At 36.0% G+C, this 17182-nt stretch overlaps 1 protein-coding gene across 3 annotated transcripts in view; it reads right to left on the bottom strand.

Moving 5' to 3' along the window:
• The window catches only part of LOC101254136 (uncharacterized), a 41244-nt gene extending 24269 nt beyond the window's left edge, over positions 1-16975 (bottom strand). Inside the window, exons 1-4 of one of the 3 annotated variants that reach the window (XM_004248471.5) lie at positions 16695-16975; positions 15359-15452; positions 14543-14647; positions 7944-8422 (exon numbers count right to left, since the gene is read on the bottom strand). In XM_004248471.5, coding sequence (XP_004248519.1) covers positions 8156-8422; positions 14543-14647; positions 15359-15452; positions 16695-16849 — 621 coding nt within the window. In that variant the 5' untranslated portion in view covers positions 16850-16975 and the 3' untranslated portion in view covers positions 7944-8155. Of the gene's footprint in view, positions 1-7943; positions 8423-14542; positions 14648-15358; positions 15453-16694 lie in introns of those variants that run through there. The other 2 variants (XM_010328974.4, XM_004248472.5) reach the window with 2 other exon arrangements.
• Positions 16976-17182: the final 207 nt, after the last annotated feature.

The following is a 17182-nucleotide window of genomic DNA, read 5'->3' as shown; positions in this document are numbered from 1 at the left end:
TAACCGAAGTTGTCTACAAAAGGCCATGTATAGCTTGTACAAAGGTTTATAGACCATACTATCTCGTAGAAAACATGTTGGGTTCTAGATCTCTGTAGTTGGGATCTCCAGATCCTCTCTGGAACTTCGATAGGTCATCCTTCTCAATTGTAGGATGCTTAATAGGGTTGTTTCTGGACTTCAGTTCCACGAGCCTTTCTACGAACTGTAGAAGTTTCTATGAGTCGTACTTTGGTCTGTGAAACTTTGACTTGGGAACAATTTTTCAAAGCATGATTTTACGAACTCACCTGTGGTCCATAGAAACTTCTACAATCTGCAGATTTTTTCCATAGCACCATTCTAAAAAAAATCAAGGTCTGAAATTTGAGTGGGAATTTTTGGGGCGCTACATCCGTATAATAATTTCTTTTCTCTTTAATCTGGCTAGATGACTTTATGGTGGAATCACATATTAAAATCACTCGTAATTGAGTTGATTCTGGACTATTTTCTTGTTTTTTCTTGTTATGGTGATGCACCATAGTGCTAAGACTATAAAGTTGAGACAGTCCTTCAAATATCTATGTGTCCCTCTACATATGTTGCATCTCTTCCTCCCAGACTGTGCTTTCTTTTACGTATAGCTCTAGTGACCAATTGACTTGTTGTTATCGAACTTATAGGTACTTTGAGTTTAACACTCCAAAAATCCAAAACCTAATCTAGAGCCTTAGATAAGTTTCTAAGGTTTCAAATATTGTTGTAAGGTCAATGATAATGTATGGAAGTCATTTAGGAAGTATTAGATTCAAAACATCAACAAACATCCATGACATCCAGAGACTTGTGCAAAAAGGTGCTAGTGTGCCTTAGCTTATTTCACTGGGTTTTAGGAGTCAAAATTTGATAAAATATGGTGAAAGGAGTATAAAACATGTTAGAGTAAGTTTAGGTTAAAAACATCAAGGTACAACAAAGGGTCCTTGAGAAGGACCCTTTCATTTTGACCCAAACTTGCCAATTAAGGCAGTGCAGGCAGTAGTCATTAACGGTTGCGGGTGACGAGGCGTGGACTGATCGAAGGAGCGTTGATGCCTCCATCGATGGTCACTTAAACATTTTCACGAAAAGTCTAAAATGCAAACTCTCTGACAAGAACTACGGACCTGCAGGACGATTGGTCCAAGGCCCCATCGACTAGCCTACGGACCGTAGGTCAAGGTCTCGTAGGTCAGTCTCCAATTTTACTATTGTGTTTTTAAGACATTATTTAGTTAAGTTAGATAGTCTGGGTTTAATCAGTGATTATTGGTGGTTAATTAGGTTAGTCAATTAACTATATGACCTACCCTGAGCATAAACACAACTAAACACACCAAAATTCCAAACCCAAATTTCTCTTCCTTCTCTCTACTTTCTCTCCCAAGGAAACTCCAAATAAGACCAAAGTATAAGTATTATAGGGAAGCAATAAGGATGGTTTTATCCATCAATCTTCAACAATTAACAAGGTATGGTAACTCTTCACCTTTGGGATTCCTTTCCCAAAGGGTTCTTCCAAAAATTGGTTTTTCAAAAGGATGATTCCATATGGGTTTATTCCTAATACGAATTTGATCTTCTAAGTTGTATTCTCTATGGTTTATTTTGTTTATTATGATTATATTATGATATATTATTGTTCAATTGTAGTATTTCTTGATGTTTAACCTAGTAGATGTGGTATGATGATGCAATTGAAATGTCTTGATTATTTGATTGTGAGATCATTCTTAAGATGTAATGATATTAGGTTGGTTATGAAGTATATATGTGTCTTACTATAAGATAATGATGTTAATTTGCTAATCTCACCTATGAGGGTTGTAATGAAAGATGTTCTCATGCAATTTCTATTGAGATCATGATTATGACTATACAAGGATCTATTCTCCTATGACCTTAACTAAGTTATGATTGTTAAAAAATAGACATTTCAAAGGGGTCTCTAGCTTAGCACCGAGTGAACTAGTATCGAGGAGTGTCCCTTCCCAAGTAGGGAATGTAGGTTCACTATTGTACTCATGAGATTGGAGATTATAATGCCAAAGGCATAAAAAGGGTCCCAAATACATCTCCTGGTTCTTGAACTATGTTTCCCCCATAGTAATACTAGCTAATGGATCCACCTAAAATGTTATATTCATGCTTTGGTACTACCTTGGCAAGTAGTCCACCTTCTTTCGGTGTAGGGTTTCATGACAGCAGATTCCACATTTAGCTCTTGTTGTCAATGTCGATTAAGGCAAGTATTACGAAAGTAAAATGAAATAATAAAGTTGAGTGTAACTAGGATTACTTAAGAGGTTTGACTTAGTCTAGGTAGGGGTATGGGACTCTACCTATACATTGCACTAGTTGGCCTTGAGGGAATGATAGGAGGATGTTCTTATGTTCTTCTAAAGTGAATGATATGCATATGTGGATTTTACATGTTGATGTTTATGATTATAGTGTCACTTATGAATATGTTATTGGTCTATATTGCTAAATATGATGATGACTACTCTTGATGCTATGTTATGTGATATTAGGCATTGCTTATGGTCCTTTGTGGGTCACTTGGTTGAATAAGGTTATAGAGCTTTACTTGGTCATTGCACTTGTAGAATTGATGGTGGGTTAGAAGTAAGGGTCTTGTATATGTTGTTATGTGATTAACTCTTATACATACTTTGTTGTTGTAACATGATGTTGAAGTTGCTTTAGCTTCCTAATATGCTATTGAACATGTTGCCTTGGTTATACTTGATGATTTTGGTCTTGTGTTGGATATGTTATTGCCTTAATGAATATGTGGTTATTGTCCTATATGTGTTCTTGATTGTGCATAAGGCTTTTCAAAGTAACTTGGCATGGTTTTGAACAAATGTTCCTTTTAGCATGATTTCTATATTCTGTGTGCATATGTTTTCATATTTAGTACAAGTGATGTTTTAACCCCTATTTCTCTCTTTTCTCGAAACATTTTAGGTTTCGATCATTGAAGGGTTGGTGACCAATTTGCAAGGAAGTCTTGGATATTTTGTCAAAGTGCGGTATGTCCTCAAGATCCGAGGATGATGCCTTTTCTCATTCTACCTATGTTACATTGCTATAGTATAAAGACATTCGTTTCACTCTTATTGTTCAAGACATTGTTGTAAGCCCTAAGTGGAAATTAGGCATTTGTGTAAAGGCTATGCGCGAATTGTTCTATTTTGACTTAGATGGTTTTATATGAGGCACATCTATTAGACTTTATCTTGTTATTGTATATGTGACATAAAAGTCGAAGCCTATGTAGTGCTTCCTATATGAGAAGTTTATGTAAACTCCCTATGTATATATTACGTGTATGTGAGAGGTCTATGTAAACTTCCTAATGTAGATGTAGATGAAAAGTTTTAATTTTTCACACTTTTTACCGATGAAATATAATGATGAATGCTAAGAGGCTAGTCTTAGTCCTCTCCGAGGATGACGACGCCGGTTACGTCTAGGAGGTACTTTCCGAATGTGACATTGAGTCTTTTAGTGTTGTTGATGTGCTTTCTTACTTTTACCACTATATCCTTCACTCTTAGCAATGTCATTCTCCAACTTATTGCCTGTCTCTTTGTTATCCTTTTCATTTCTGAAATTTATAAAAGACGGCTTCCACAATGTCTTGGTCTTCATCAGTGACTTCTCAGCGTTGCAATTCCTTCTTATTACAATTTTGCAACCCGTCTAAAAATTGGAACAACAAGTCATCATTGGTGAGGTTTGGAATTTGAAGCGCAGGGGTTAGAAACTCTTTGATGTGGTCCTGCATGTTCCTTGGGTTCTTCAACTCCATAAATTTTCTATTGGCCTTGTATACGACATTATTTTAGAAGAAATGATGCTTGAATTTTCCCTTAACTTGATCTCATGTACTAATTGTGCACAAAAAACTTTGTCAAATTCAGCTGATTTTTGTTTCAACCATAGAATGGCATTCTCTAAAATCTACCAAGGGCAAAATAAAGTTCTCTACTTCTTGAGCATCGGGAACACCTTTGAACAGTGGGTCTCGGGAGACTCAATCTTAGTCTCCTTAATTATGATAATATATTTGGTGGTCTTTGTCAATCGATAATTGACCTTCTCTTTGAGTGCCTCCATCTTTGCCTTCATCGCGTTGATGTTGCTCAAGACCCCATGAGCTTGCACTCTAACATAGATATGGTATACCTTGTCTCTGTCTAAATACATGTACGCCTATCCAAGTTGTTCCAGATGCTTGTAATATCTTTAAGAGTATGCCCCTGGAGAACGCTTAGAGTGTGTTTTATCTCCCCAAAGCATTGGGAAAATATCTAGATTGTGTCCTTCCCCTTATTAATCTTCATGACCCACTCTCTACCAAGTGAGATCTCCTTGGGCAGAAGCTCCATATCATTCTCTCTCGCCTTTAAAGTAGAATGTTCTAGGGATGTAAGGCTTCATTTGGCTCAACCTCGAGTGGCACCTATGGTTCTTGTTGGTAGCATTCATCTTTTTGTCATAGCCCTTCTTGCCGGTGGCATCATGGGTGACGTTAGCATGGGTGTTTCCATTCATTTTGTTACGACCTCACTTTGATATTGTGTTGCCACATCCTTAGTCTTTTACTAAGCACATGTGGTACTTGATAACTTGTTCGCGGTATTCCACCAATTGCGTATGATCTTTCTACGTCAAGTAAACCTAAGACTCTAGGAATCGCCAAGAAAATGAAAGAAAGAACACAAGAGAATTGTTAGAAAGAATTGAGTAGAGAACGATTGATTTTGGCTTGATGATATTACAAATGGATGCCCATCTATTTATAATACTAAGTAGGAGATAATATGCAAATAATAATTATTACATAAGTACATATTTACAAATAAGCTCTTTCCTAAAATTCTCTACATGGCTAGAATATTTTCCCACAAATTCTTATCATGTAAGCTTCCACATAGACACATTTATGCTACGTGGTGCCTTTGTGGAATGATGATGTGACGGGTCATCACAGTATGTACTAGAATTTATCTTTAAACTGGGATTTGCATGGTTTAGACATATTGGATCTCCCATGGAGCTTAATCTCAAGTACATAATTGTTGGATTTGATAAACATGTTGGTGATAATTATGATAGGATCGTTTCCCGATCCATAGAGATATTTGTAACACTTGAATTTTAGAAGAATAGAAAATGCAGTTTCTAGGTTTTAGGTGTGACCTCTACAGCTCCTACCTACTATTGGTAAAAGCACTTATGGGACGTAGGTGGCATACGGAGGTGACAAGAAAAAAGGAAGTAAATTTTTTGAAAGTTTTTAGGACCTACAGTGGCCATGTACGGTCCGTAGGTAGACCTACCAATCGTACATGGGCCTCTTAGTTTGAAGGTCTAACAACAAGTCCCTAAAACCCACTTACGGTTGACTAGGACGATGCGTAGAAGGACCTACAGACAGTAGGTTTGAACCGTCAGTGAAGGTTCGACAATTTTAATTGAAGGGCTTTTGGGTAATGTCATAATGGGTTTAAATCAATACTATGTCGTTTTACCTTCTACCCTAGTCCCTATATAAACATTTTTAACCCCCAAATTACCCAATTGAACTCCATCTCCTAAAATCCCAAAAGTTGACCAAGTTTTTCCCACACAATTTCTCTCTAAAGATTGAAGAACAAGTCTAGGTTTCATGATCAAAACTCCAAATTCACCATTTATTGGGGGATTTTGACATCAAGGTATAATAGTATTCATCTATGGGTTTCTTCCCCCATACGGTTTCTAAATTCTCCAATATTACAAGTTAGTGTTCTCTAATTGAAAATAAGGTTTTATTGAATCTCGTGGGTTGCTCTCAGTTATGATCCAATGATTGTTTTATGTTATTTTATGCATGAATTAAGATAACTACATGTTTTAAAGTACAATTCAATTGAACCCGTGCATGATCCATAATTTTCTGGATTTTGATTATATGATGAAACTTTTGAAATATGAAAGATGAATTTATGAAGATATGCATGCATCTTTATGAATTGTTGTTGTGAAATTATTTCTCACATATGAAGTTATTGTGAAAGGATTTTCTCACATAAATAATTTATAAGGTTGAAAGGTTTTCACACCTGGATTGACTATTCTAATGAATTCTAGCTTTGATTGGCCACTTCATGTGCCCTTCCATGAATAATAAGATAAATTACAGATCAATGACAATTTCGTGGGATTTATGCTTACCACCGAGGGGATATCAAGATAGAAGATCTCCCATAGTTGAGGTTGGATTTTTAGTAGAAATCTCCCTATCACATAACTATGTGTCACCATAGATTGTCTTAGATAGTGATTAGCTAGTGGATCCACCGAAGCTAGAAGTTTATGGTTCTTACTTTGGCAAGTAAGGACATCTCATTCGGTGTGGAATAGACACTCTTTTCGATGTGAAATAGACCCAAGATTCCATTTTATATCTCACATGGTCTATGTTAGTTAATGGATAACTTCATACAAGAATGAACTAAGGTTACTTTTGGAAGCATCTCAAATGTATTTTAAAGATGTTTAGCTTGTATTGACCATGATTTCAACTTATGTATTCTAACATATTATTTTATGATTTAGCTTGATCACTGCATGTCATATAAAGTCCCTTTTAGCAAGATTTCATAATTCTTATGGATTATTATCATACTTGGTACATTCCATGTACTACTGCATACTTGTGCCTGCATTGTTTCACTGATGTAGGGTCTTACGGTTCCATTCCCAGCACTCATAGCCAGTGATTCCATATAGACATTGAAGATTGGTGAGTCCTCATGTTTCGAGTACCTAGATTCTTTATTGCTTTCATATCTTTTAATTTCATAGTGAGATGTATGGGTCACGTCTCACTCACTTTCCAATAGATGGCTTTGAGAATTATACTAGACTTTCAAATGTCTTTTGAACTCTTTAAGATTCTATTACCTTGTATATGCATGCTAAGTGGATTGTATTGGGTCTCTCGAGGTCCTATACGTCATATTATGACTAGGACGGACTTTGGGTCATGAAAATATTAAAAACATATAGGGAGATTGTTATACTTAACAGTGATTAGACCTGATATCAGCTTTGTTGTTCAGTGTTTGTCAAATGATGGAACATCCCAAGGCTTCACACATGAAGCTTCTATTAGGATTGTCAGATATCTATTAATTGGGTATTTATTGTAAACAACTTGTTCCCCAACGCCAAAAGATGTCTAACAGGATATTTGATCAAGCTTGGTGATTCTTTGATTTCTCGAAAATATAAGGAGGTAACTATACATCAAGAAGTCAACAGAAGCTTAATAGGAGCTTAGCACCTAGAGTTGTTGAGTTCAAAGAAGTATTTGTTTGTCCTTGTGAATTGTCATAGCAAGACAGCTATGCAGAACTGCAATTGCTACTAATCATCCACTTCATATAGATATTGATTGTATTTTATCCGAGATAAGACTCAACAGTCTACTAATTCCATTATATTTGTCCTCTACTTACCTACTAGCAGACACTCACCAACACACGCATTTCATGTCCAAGCTAGGACTGAAAAATATTCTCAATGTGCCTAGATTGAGATAAATAAAGTCTAACTTCCTAAACATGTTAGTTGGTTAATTATTGTTTAGCGCTAAGCTGTTAAGAGTTAGTTTTAGACTCTACTGACTAATGTGGTTAGGTGGAAGTTAGATTACATAGCACTTGTCATTCAACAAAATAAAATACCTTTCCTACTTGTGCAAATATCTGGAGTCGGTTTGTGAGCTTTCCGCCATTTTCTCTTTTTTCATCAATGGCATGGAACTCGACATATTTACCTTTTACTATACAGTGACCAAAAAGCTAAAGACAAATTAGCTTAACAATGCCCAGGTTCTTTATGATAAGATTGAGCACCAATTTTGAAAGCTTAATTTAATAGCTCAAATAGACTTCTCAATGCAACACATATATCAACTCCTTGTGCCACCATCAACAATAAAATGTTTGCTGCCTATACGAATAAAACCGTTATGATGAACAATATCTTGATTGCCATGGAATTTACGGGGTGACTTTTCATAGCATTGTGCCTTTAACAACTTAAAAGGCAAAGTCAACCGACTACACCTTTAGTCTTCAAGTGCTGCAATCTCATACCTAACTTCTTCCAAATGGTCATTTATTGCCGTCACTGCATCTTGAACACCATTGATAGCCTCCTTGAGAGCATTATCAAATTCAGCATCAGCTTCTGCTTCTTCAGTGCCTGAAGCTTCGGTTATCTTCTGGATATGCACGCATTCATGTCCAGTTGGCTTACTAAATCTACAATTTTCATGACTCACTGGACGCTCCGAGGGGCGGCCAGCTCTTTTCAAGACTTGTATTGTGGCGGTCTGCCGGACAAATTGCGACAAAACATCAAGCAAAGTCATAAAAAAGAAATGGCAGCTTGCCATGTTTCTCACATACATAGACAACATAACTAGCACTCTGAACATCAAATATTTGGACTAATTCTTGAATCTAGGATACATAAGAAGAGGAAAGTTCATGGGAAGATAGTTTGGGCGTGGATTCTGGAGAAGATAAAATTACACCTAGTTCCCATGTTTAGATTTATATAGAACTCTTCCCTTTTTTAGTATGTTGCTAAGAGATCGACACATTTCTACATTTAGAAACACAAACTATTAAAGCTCAATTTTCCCCTTAAACTGATCCTCCTAAAGGAAGTGTGACACAAGAAGTTATAGATCATCAGATCCTTAAGGGTACTTTCTGTTGTCATATACATTTAAGTAATCTATAAAAGTCAGTTTTTCTTTCTTAAAGTCGTGTCCAGCCAAACACCGCCAAGAAAATAAACATAGTAGTTCTTAGAAGTCTAAATGCATGTGCATTACCGCCATTATAATGTTCTTAACAACAAATATATTATCATTCTCATCATGCTTATTAATTGAAGCTACCATTAGTTGGGACCAGTCTTTCATATCAAACAAATGCTTTAAATAAATGGATATTAATCACTGGTCATTAAACCTAAACAAGCTATTCGAACCAAATAAGAAACAAATGTACCAACATGAGCATAAAAAGAAATTGAGGGTTAAGCTTGCAGACATGCATGGCAAAATAATCCAAAATCAGGACATGTAAACCTTTTGAGCATTAAGCATGTAATAAAAGTTGTTTCGAATACTTAGTTACACAATCCAACTATTAATGGGTGATTATTAAGAACCCCTGTTTTTGTCCAAACTGAATTTAATACCCCCTAACAGGTGTTCGGGAAAAAGATCTGCTATCATTTGTCTCAAATCACGTGAGAAGAGAAAATACCAAATGCAGCCTAGCTCATATACTTGTCATCTTCATATTGGTTTTTCAAAAAAAAAAGTAACTGTACTTAATTATTTTTTTAACATTTTTTCATTTTATGTTTTTTATTCTTTTTCCATTTTTTGATTTTGTTCTTCATTCTTCTTCCTTGTTTGTCTTCTTCCCAATCACCTTTCTTCCCTAAACAGACAAACATGTCTTTCTTTCTCCACTCCCTGAACACCACTATTAATTTTAATTCTACCTTCACTCAGAGCAGTGTTTTGAGAAGCGAGAAGCGGAAAAAAGCGACGAGGGCTTGCTTCACAGAAGCGAGAAGCGTGAAGCGAAGCGCGCGCTTTTTTTTTAAAAAGCGACATTTAGTATAAAAATAAAAAAAAATATTAAATAACTAAATAGAGGTAATATAGTCTTAAATTGAAAGAAATTACATAGGCAAAAATACTCATAAGTCATAACATATAAAGCAAAAAATCAAAAACATAATTAAATCACAAAGATTCAAACTCCTATTCTTCAACAAGGCTGCTAGACTAATCACAAAATTTTTAAAAAAAATAAGCAAAAGAATTGAAAAAAAAACAGAGGAGGCAGCAGTCAGTAATTAGAAACAGAGCAGGCAGCAGGCAGTAATTAGAAACAGAGCAGGCAGCAGAGATGAAGTAAAGAAGAGAAGAAGAAGAAAAAACTAGAGTTGTCAAAACTCAAAGAGATGAAGAGATGAAGCACAGGCGAAGATTGTATATTTCAGGAGATAAGAAACTCATAGAGATGAACTAATAAACATTAGCTAAAAAAGAGATGAACAAAAAGTTACCTGCAGTCGAGGTTGAAGAGAGAGGCAGCCTCAGTCGAGATCGTCAGGAGAGAAAGAAAGGAAAGAAGTATTGTGAAAGAAGAGCTACGAGGAGAGAAAGAAGGGAAAGAGTCGTGAAAGCAGAGTCGTGAGGAGAGAGAATGTGATATTTCAAATTATTTTTTAAAAAAAACTAATTTTATTTTAAAAAACCCTAATTGTCACTTTTTTTATAAATAGCGCGCTTTATTGCGCTTTTGCCTTAGGGTCGCTTCGCGCTTCTTCATCTGAAGCGAGAGCTTTTTTCAGATCGCCTCACCTCAAGATAAAAAAGCGCACAAGGGTTGCCTCGCTTTGAAGGCGCTTTAAGCGCGCTTTTCACAACACTGACTCAAAGATATATTACATTCTCTTTCGCCATAGTTAATGTAGTTTTTGGGAACATAAAATTGAGGAACAATAGGTGATAAATTATTGGTCAAAATATATTATCCTCCTCCTTACACTATGTTCACGTAGAGAAATTTGTTGGTGAATTTAGTATTAGGGTCTATTTGGAAAGCCACTAGATAATTAGAATTGGCATATTTACTAGGGCAGTAATTACACATCCTAGTAATTACACCATAGTCAAGCTAGGGGACAAAGGTTCCGACTTCGATCAACTGAAGTGCATAAGGATGGGGAAGGCAAGGTGTGGGTGGAAGAGACATCCATTTAGTAAAGATGGCAAGCTTACTACCACAAGCTCCTGAAAGGAGAAGGGAACAGAAACATGCATTGGGTGAGTTGGCGTACTTTGAAAGATTTCCGGCAATATAGGTATTTTAATGTTAAGGATGTTATACATGCTATTAGTAGGATGAATAGAGGAAGAGCGACCAGACCGGATGGGATTTCGGTGGAATTTTGGAAGTGCATAGAGAAGCCAGGTATGAAGTGGTTAACTGGGTTGTTTAATTCAATTTTTAAGTGGCAAAAGTGCCTGAAGAATAGAGATGCAGTAAAATGGTTCCATTGTACAAGTGATATCCAAAATTGTAACAATTATAAGGGTATAAAATTGTTAAGTCACACTATGAAGGTTTGGAAGAGAGTCGTGGAGAAGACAGTGAGGATAGGGGTGTTCATTTCCAAGAATCAACTTGGATTCATGCTGAGACAATCGACTGCTGAAGCACTCATGTGTGGAGACTAGTGGACAAACATAGAGAAAGAAAGAGAGACCTACATATGGTGTTCAGTTACCTTGAAAAGTCTGATAAGGTCTCAAGGGATATCCTCTAGAGGTAGAGGTGTTTTGATGGTTTAGATTAGGACGATAAAGGACATCTGAAATGAAGTTAAGACTCAAGTTAGAATGGTGTGAGGAAACTCAAAGTACTTTCCAGTTGAGATGGGGCTGCCCCAGGGATCAATTCTTAGCTCTCCTCTTTTGCCTTGGTAATGGATGAGTTAACACGATCTATTCATGAGGAGGTTCCATGGTGTATGTTATTTGCCAATGCCATAGCACTGATTGATGACACACGGGACAGAGACAATACTAGGTTGGAGGTTTGGAGACAACTCTGGAGTCCAAAGGTTTCAGGTTGAGCAGGACCAAGATGGAATATTTGGAATAAATTCAGTGTTGCGTTGGATAAAGCAAACGTGGAAGTGAGGCTAGCAACACAAAATATTACAAAGAGAGAAAAAAATAGTATCTTAGGTTGGTAATCCAGGGTAGTGGGGACATCGACGATGATGTCACAGATCACATAGGGGAGGCATGGATGCTATGGAGGCCTGCCTCTGAAGTTTTGTGCGATAAGTAGGTACCACCTAACTTAAAGGTAAGTTACAAAAAGTGGTGATTAGATCGATTGTGTAGTATGGGTGGAGTGTTGGCCAATCAAGAAGTCACATGTTCAGAAGATGCATGTTGTGGAGATGAGAATGTTGAGATGGATGTGTTGGCATACTAAGAGCAACAAGATTAGGAACGAGGTTATCCAGAGAAACTGAGAGTGGCCTATGTGGCAGACAAGATGAGCGAGACAAATGATTTGGGATGTGAAAAAGAGGTGCGCAGACTGCTAGTGAGAAGGTGCGAGAGGTTGGATGTTGGGGGTATGCGGAGAGGAAGAGGTAGGCCAAAAATGTATTGGGGAGAGGTGATTGGACAAGATATGGCATAGCTTCATCATGTTGAGGACATGACTTAAAATAGGAAGAAGTGGAGGTTGCGTATTAGGATAGAAGGTTAGTAGGGCTAGATTGTTGTCTTGCCTTGCAGAGGTTTAGGATTATTAGTGTCAGTTGTAGTGCTAGTTGTACCCTTGTAGTTTTGGACATATGTTTGTTTCTTGTGTTTCGACCATCACACTATTTTTTGAAACAAAAAAAAATAAAAAATATTATGACGTGGTCCGGGCCAAATTTCAAACAGCTCGACTAATTTCATCAGATACTTGTCACCTCCACCAAGGCTAAGGCATGGGAAGAATCACCTAGTGTTTTATTTGTATCCACTGAGATTTGAACCTAAGACCACATTTTTGAAATAACAAATCAATAATAAAATAAATAAATTGAATTCAAAAACATAACTTAAATTTAAAATCCAAAAAAGAAAGTTTAACATAATTATGAATACTCTTATGTCTAATTGAACATAATACAAAGTAAGTTTCAATGAACTTAAGTAAATGCAATCCAAAAGAAAGGCAAAGCATGAGTCTATAACCTCATTCCACAACAAAATTCTACTTATATAACATCACTTCATTGTATATCAAGTGTGTTAATCACTCATTCTTTCTAATAGATGTAATTTCAAAAACTAGAACAATAATGTAGCTACACAAAAAAAAATTAAAAAAACTAATAAAAAAAGTGGAATCGCAAGGATTAAAAATTGGGAAATGAGAAAGAAAATAAAAGAAAAAGACATTTAGTAACTTCAAAAAAAATTTAATTGTAGAAATACAAAAAATTAAATTAAATTAATAGAAAAAATAAATTATGAAGAAAAGACATAAAAATAAAAATACACGGGAAATAAATTTAAAAGAAACCTCGTTGTTACATGATGCAATTGCACTCAATTCTCAACCCCCTTGGAAATTGGAGAGTGCAATTATCCTCTCCCTATTACACCCAATTCCCTTCCAAGTAATTGCAAGCCCAAACAAATTGGTCAAACTGTGTCATTACACCCAATTGCACTGAAATCCAATTACCATATGGCATTCCAAACAAGCCATTAATTAAACAAAATGAAGAAGGAAAAAGTGGCATAAATAAATTAGAAATCAAGGGAAATTTTTCAATTGACTGGCCCTGGGAAGATTTGTGCTCATCTACAACATTTTTTCCAATTAAGATGGTGATTCATTTTATTCACTTTATCTCAACGATCTAGGTGTGTGCTGGATTATTTTTCTCACTTTTTTCTCCTGTTTTCTGTGATTAAAAATATAACTGATACTCTGATAGTCTTGAAAACAATATTAGACTAGGACAATAAATTGTAGGTTGTGTTGTTGGCAATGGCTGTAGGTGTATATTGATGTTGACAGCTCCGGATAACGGTGATTGGAAATTAAAAATAAAATAAAAGGAGAAGATGACTCAGAGAAAGTAGTCAAGTAACAGTTGAAGCAAAGGGAGTTGTGGAGTGGTAGAATGTCCGTGGAGAAGAGGGAATAGCAGAAGTATATGAAATTCGAAGGAGATGGTGGAAGTGGGAAAAAGTGTAAATAGAGTGAAAAAAAATTAAGTGGATTTTCACTGGGTATGTTGTTTGAGGTGACATATGATGTGGCTGTGTGTATAACATACTGCCCCTCATTAGATTGGATCTCCATTTTCAAAAGGGTATTAAATTCACTTCGGACGAAAAAATAGGGGGGTAAATAATCAATCACCTGTGAAGTTGAATTATCTCACTGAGTTTTCAGGAAAAGTTTAGGAGGGGCATTTTCTGTATTTTCTCAATGTTTTTACAACATTAAGTGATTAAGAAGACCTACTAATGCACAGAAACTCTCAAAGTTTGTGGTCCCTCAATTTTGCCATTACATGTTTTATTGTGCTTCAATTATCATTTCATTTTGTTATGTTTATTGCTCCTTTTCTTTGTATGTTTTAGAATGATTCCCCTATTATTAGTGATGTCTTCCTTGCTTTGATATGTGTTACTTGAGCCGAGGGTCTCCCGAAAACCTCTCTACCTCGGGTAAGGTATGCCTACACACTACCCTCCTCAGACCCCACTTGTGGGATTACAGTGGGCATTGTTCTACTGATGCACAGAAACAAAAGGTCAAACAGAACATATACTATTTCACAGCTGATTTCTATTAAACTGCAAACTCAATGACAGAAATACCAGTTGCAGCTTCATCTTTTCTTGATTTTGAACAGATCTCAAAAGTAGAGACAGATCTTCTCGGAAGCAATGGGCAGTTAGAAACTGAGACTCCATCTCAAGGACCTGAAGTGATGAAATTTGCTCAGAAATTGCAAACATGATGCCATTGTTCAGAGCTATAAGCCAAACCACAGTTATGAGCGGCAGACAAAAAGGATTATAACACCACTGGTAGAGTTGAGGTATAGTGAATGATGCAAGTGAAGGGATCATGACATGGTACTATCAAGGAGCTCGTGGATAAGATGGATAAACTGTACCTCATGTTTGCTTATGCATTAACTGTACGATGGTAGCAGAGGTCTATGTTGCTCGAACCCTCCAAATGTGTTCTCACACATGCTGCTGGATTATCCAAAAATACACTATTTTGAAGTATCCGACACGCATCCATCAGTATTTTTAAAGAGTCCGAGCAACATAGGCTTAAGTTGACTACCTCTAAATGATTCTACTATTTACAACTATTATACTATATGTAGTAAGAAAATTAATAAATATTATTTGGGAGTGGCAGCTGGTGTGGGTCATCAGGAGGGAAAGGGTCAAAGATGAACTTTTCATCCCTATCTGGATGGAGGGTCTTCTTCTTTTGATAAGAACCTAATAATTAAGGAGGGGTTTCTCATAGGCAGGATTTAACCGATTAATTACGGATTACAGTATAAGTGAACTGTGTTAATACACAGGTAGATCCGATCTCTAATCCTGTCCCCTCCTTCAAAACAAACTAGAAGCTGGATTAATATCTGCACGATGCATTACCATACTAACCTGCTTTGAGCAATCATTAAATTCATCAGTGATCTCACTGCATAGCTGTTGGTAAGTTGATTCTACTCCTGAAGCCATATAATCTTCAAATCCTCTGCAAGTCAAAGGGCATGATCAGACCATTTAGAACTGCAACACATCCAGGCTAAAAGATAAAAGAAAGATTATACATTTTTATGCTCTAAAAGAATAAAAAAATTGCAGGTGATAGCAATCAAAATTGATATAAAAGAAGCAATAGTCAAGATAATCAGATCATATTGGTTTCTGCCCATAAATGGTGCAAATTAGGAATGAGAAACCGAATTACTTATTGATAACTAAAACATCATTTCAGTAAGCAGTGGCTATTTTTATTCTTTCTATTTTTTACTTTTGATGACTGCTGTTTGGGCCAACTCTCGCACACCTCGACTAATTCCATGGAATACTTTCCACCTCCCACCAGCAACACGTACTAGCTAGCTCTGTCCACCAAGGCTATGCCAGATGGAAGAATCACCTATTGTTTTTTTGTCTCCATAGAGTTTTGAACTGACACCTCAAGGTTCTAAACCACTTCATTAGCCACTAGGACACACCCTTGGGTGCGAGTAAGTAATGACTACTATAAGGCTTGAATGTCATATCAATTACCCATCTTCCATGCTTGTTCTGTTACCTCCTTCACTTTTTCTTTTTTAGTCTTTTCAGGGTTAGCATACTGTGGTTTCGAAGGCATCATTGGAATTTGGCAAAATCAAATGATTCTTTCTTCTGATCAGCAAACATTTGTTTTCATTTTAATAGAGGAACCAAGGAGGTTCTACATAATTTGTAAACAAAAAAAATGTCAACTCCAAAGAGATCAAACAGTCCATATAATAAACTATTACATTCACATGTCTATGTTTATTATACCCAAAAAAAAGTATCTTAGAACACAGAATCTATGCATGTTGTTGTCATGGTTGGTCCTAATACTCCACAAATTTGATTTAAGGGCATAGGTTGAGGGACCAAGATAGAGCAATGTTTTGGAAACTTAAGATGAAAGTAAATGGTACAAAGGAAGAATATTATAGGTGGGTGAAATGTAAGCGTGGTGCTATGACTTAAAGGTGAAATGTTGAAGCTCATAAATAGGTAGGTGCTACTTCTAAATGAAGAAAGAATCCACACAGTAGTACCTTGAAGATCATAAGGTGTAAGATTTGATTTCAGTTTCCCTATTTATTAGCTCAATCAATTAAAGGTTAGGTTTTGCCTTTCAAAAACCTGTTATTGGGTTTTGCAGTTTCAAAAACCCAAATAAATAAATAGACGAGATTTGGTACCATAAAATCAATGTCCTTACCGCTTCAGCCTCGCATAAGCTTCGGCTCTGCGTTGCTGCACACCCACAAATCTTCGAAGCACTGCCACAATTTTCAATGAATCCCTCTCTCCATGATTACCTTCCTCCGAAATTTCTACCTTCTCCAATTCTTCAACCATGCTCCACTTCCTCATCGAATCTATTTCTCCCCCAATTCCCTACAAAATCAAAGGTTTATATTTAACATGGGTTTACACACATATTGAAATGGATTTCAAATACCAATTATGTAAGGGCTTTATTTAAATGGTTGGGTTTTGATCTCAATAATTTTAATATATGTTATTTAAATTTAACAACCACAATTTAAAATCTCATTAAAAAAAATTACAAATCGATCGATAAATTTTGAAAAAATATAAAATAAATAGTTGTTTGTACGTGTAATATATAAATATATATTACATCAACGCATATAAATAGTATTAAAAGAGATTGAAATAAGATATTGAGTTGGGTTCAATTTA

Source organism: Solanum lycopersicum, chromosome 10 (genome assembly GCF_036512215.1).
Source record: "Solanum lycopersicum chromosome 10, SLM_r2.1".
Lineage (NCBI taxonomy): Eukaryota > Viridiplantae > Streptophyta > Magnoliopsida > Solanales > Solanaceae > Solanum > Solanum lycopersicum.
This window is presented reverse-complemented; position numbering and strand designations above follow the sequence as displayed.